The 2500-nt window shown below is 41.6% G+C and overlaps 1 protein-coding gene across 1 annotated transcript in view; it reads left to right on the top strand.

The window, feature by feature from the left end:
- LOC125040734 (hemicentin-1-like) overlaps nt 1-2499 on the top strand; it is a 75484-nt gene extending 72985 nt beyond the window's left edge. Inside the window, exons 11-13 of the mRNA XM_047635438.1 lie at nt 1-311; nt 1608-1680; nt 2462-2499. The exon at nt 1-311 is cut by the window's left edge and continues 12 nt beyond it. Of these exons, the coding sequence (XP_047491394.1) occupies nt 1-311; nt 1608-1680; nt 2462-2499 (422 nt within the window). The remainder of the gene's footprint in view (nt 312-1607; nt 1681-2461) is intronic.
- Nucleotide 2500: the final 1 nt, after the last annotated feature.

Consider the following 2500-nt stretch of genomic DNA (forward strand, 5'->3'; position numbering starts at 1 on the left):
GCGGGGGACGCTCGGGCACCAGCAGCGGGGGAGGCGAGGGCAGCTTGGCCGGTGGGTCGTCGCCTGGTGGCAGCGGTGGGCCGAGCGGCACAGGGAGCGCTAGTGGCAGTAGCGGGGGAGGTGGAGGCAGTGGAGACGCGGGCGGAAGTACGCAGGAAGGTGGAGTGGCTGGCCGGCTGGGTGCCCTCATACCCCCCATGATCATTGTGCTCGTGGCGTCCGTGGGAGGAATCATCATCGTCGCTGTACTCATCATTCTCCTGTTGAAGAGAAGGGGGCGGAACAGGCGTCTCGAGAGGGAGATGGAGCAGGTAGGCGAAGGAATTTTATCAGGTTTACAATCAAGGTCATATAATCTATAAAATCTTGTTATATATTTCTATTATGTCCAAACACACCATCATATATTTTTGAACATGTGGCAGAATATAGCAAACTACTCTAGATATAGAGAGGGATATAGATTTCGAAATTATAAACTTTTTTTTCATAAATGCCTTATAGTTCCTTAGTAAATTTAACCGTAAGTCAAATTTCTTTATACTATTTCCTAGATATACCTGCAGACTGACATGATGTTATATAAATGGAACATACAATAAAAATAGAAATCGTAAATGTTCCCCATATAGAGTAAATCCTTTGCATTCTCTGCTTCCCTTCCATCACTGAATTCAGCTCCAACTATAACGGAATACTGCAGTTTCCATTAGCAAAGGTAAAATTGGTTTATCCCAAATAATACCTTCTGGGTTGATGGTATCTTCAGTACTTATTAAAGTAGCCCCTCCATTTATCTTTCTTTATTTGTATGTCCACATGTTTCAAATTCTGTTTGTCTGTCTGTCTATTGACACAAAGTCTCCGGGAAAATGTTGTGTTCACTGTAGTATTGTTTTGTGAAATGTTTGCACATAGATGGCTCTGCATGTGCTTAGCTACAATGAAGTCCATTAGCAGACCTTGTGGCCTCACCTGATTTTACCTTTCCTTGAGTTTGCGAAAAAAAGCTTTCTTTTATTAATGCTACCAATAATGATGCGGATATTTTTACCATAGGCATAATAATCATTTTAGTGTTATTGACATTACTAAGTAATATTAAATACCAGAGAATATGTTCGAAAATCAAGGAAGAGAGTGAACAGGTGAGACAGGTAGTACTTGTAGTTGGCTCATTGATGACTTGCTACTTGTGGACCCATCTATGTGTATAAACAATTAATAAAGTAAACTCTTAGCGAGCATGGCATGTATTTACATACCATTCCTGGCGGCTTCGGGTTAAAACACACACACACACACACTCACCCACTCACTCACTCACTCACTCACTCACTCACTCTAAAAACACTCATACGTTTCTTCTTGCCATTCAGATTCTTCTTCCTTCCCTCTCTCCCCCTTCTTCTCCCTCCCTCTCGCTCTCACTCCCTTTCCCACCCTTCCCCTGCCTCACTCCCTCCCTCCCTCCGTCCCTACCACTCTGCCCCCTACCTCCCTCTCTTTTCTCTTCTCTTTTCACACCAAACACGACACGTCTCCCAAATAGTTTTCGTTCTTCCCTGCCTTATTTTGACAAAGAAAAAAATATATGTTGATTCCAGGTCAAACTGAACGAAGAAATGGTGTTTGTGCAGACGAGGACACCCGACACCACCACGTCCCGCGAGACCCCAGGTGAGGCAGCAGTGATGGAAGGGAGAAAGAGGGAGAGAGAAAAAAGGGGAAAAGGGAATAAGAACAGACTGAGGGATGGTAAGGGGGATACAGAAAGGGAGAGGGGGGAGTTGGAACGGGAATAGGAGAGGGAATGAGGGAGGGGGAAGAGGTAGAGGTAGAAAGAGAGAGATGAAGAAAGTGAAGCAGAAATCGTATTATTTTTTTTAAGTATGTATAAATATACTATCGTATTTATGTTCATAAACGTGATTATCCACCTACTTATACGTCACGGTGCATGCACATGTTCCTCCGCTCCCCCGTTCCTTCATTCGCCCATGTATTCCCAAGGATGAAGAGATGGCAAGGATAACATTCGAGAACATTAGTGGTTAGGCGTAAAAAGGAGTTCAGTTAATTAAGGTCGACAGGAGAAGAATGGAAAAGCAATGTTAACGGTTGTTTGTCTTTTCTAAAAGCCGGCTCTGGAAGATGGATTCGTTAGAGGAACTATGTCAGTGTGAGAAATAGTTAAGCTAAAATGAAACTCCTAAATATTGGATGATAATAATAATGGAAAAATAAATCATAGATGAAAATTATCTAATATTGGATAATTCTGATTTCAAAAATCAAGATAGGGGAATTACTTTTTTTTTTTTTTTTTGGGGGGGTAGGACAACCCTTTTCAACGAACAACATCTGGCTTTGATATATGATTTGGCTTTGAATTAAAGAATAACAATTCATAATCTTCAAAATAAAAAATGGGATCGAGAGTATTAAATAAATTTTATAGAGATGCTTTGGCCAACATCATTGTACATCTTCTATTAAT

This window comes from Penaeus chinensis, chromosome 3, assembly GCF_019202785.1.
Source record: "Penaeus chinensis breed Huanghai No. 1 chromosome 3, ASM1920278v2, whole genome shotgun sequence".
NCBI classification, from domain to species: domain Eukaryota; kingdom Metazoa; phylum Arthropoda; class Malacostraca; order Decapoda; family Penaeidae; genus Penaeus; species Penaeus chinensis.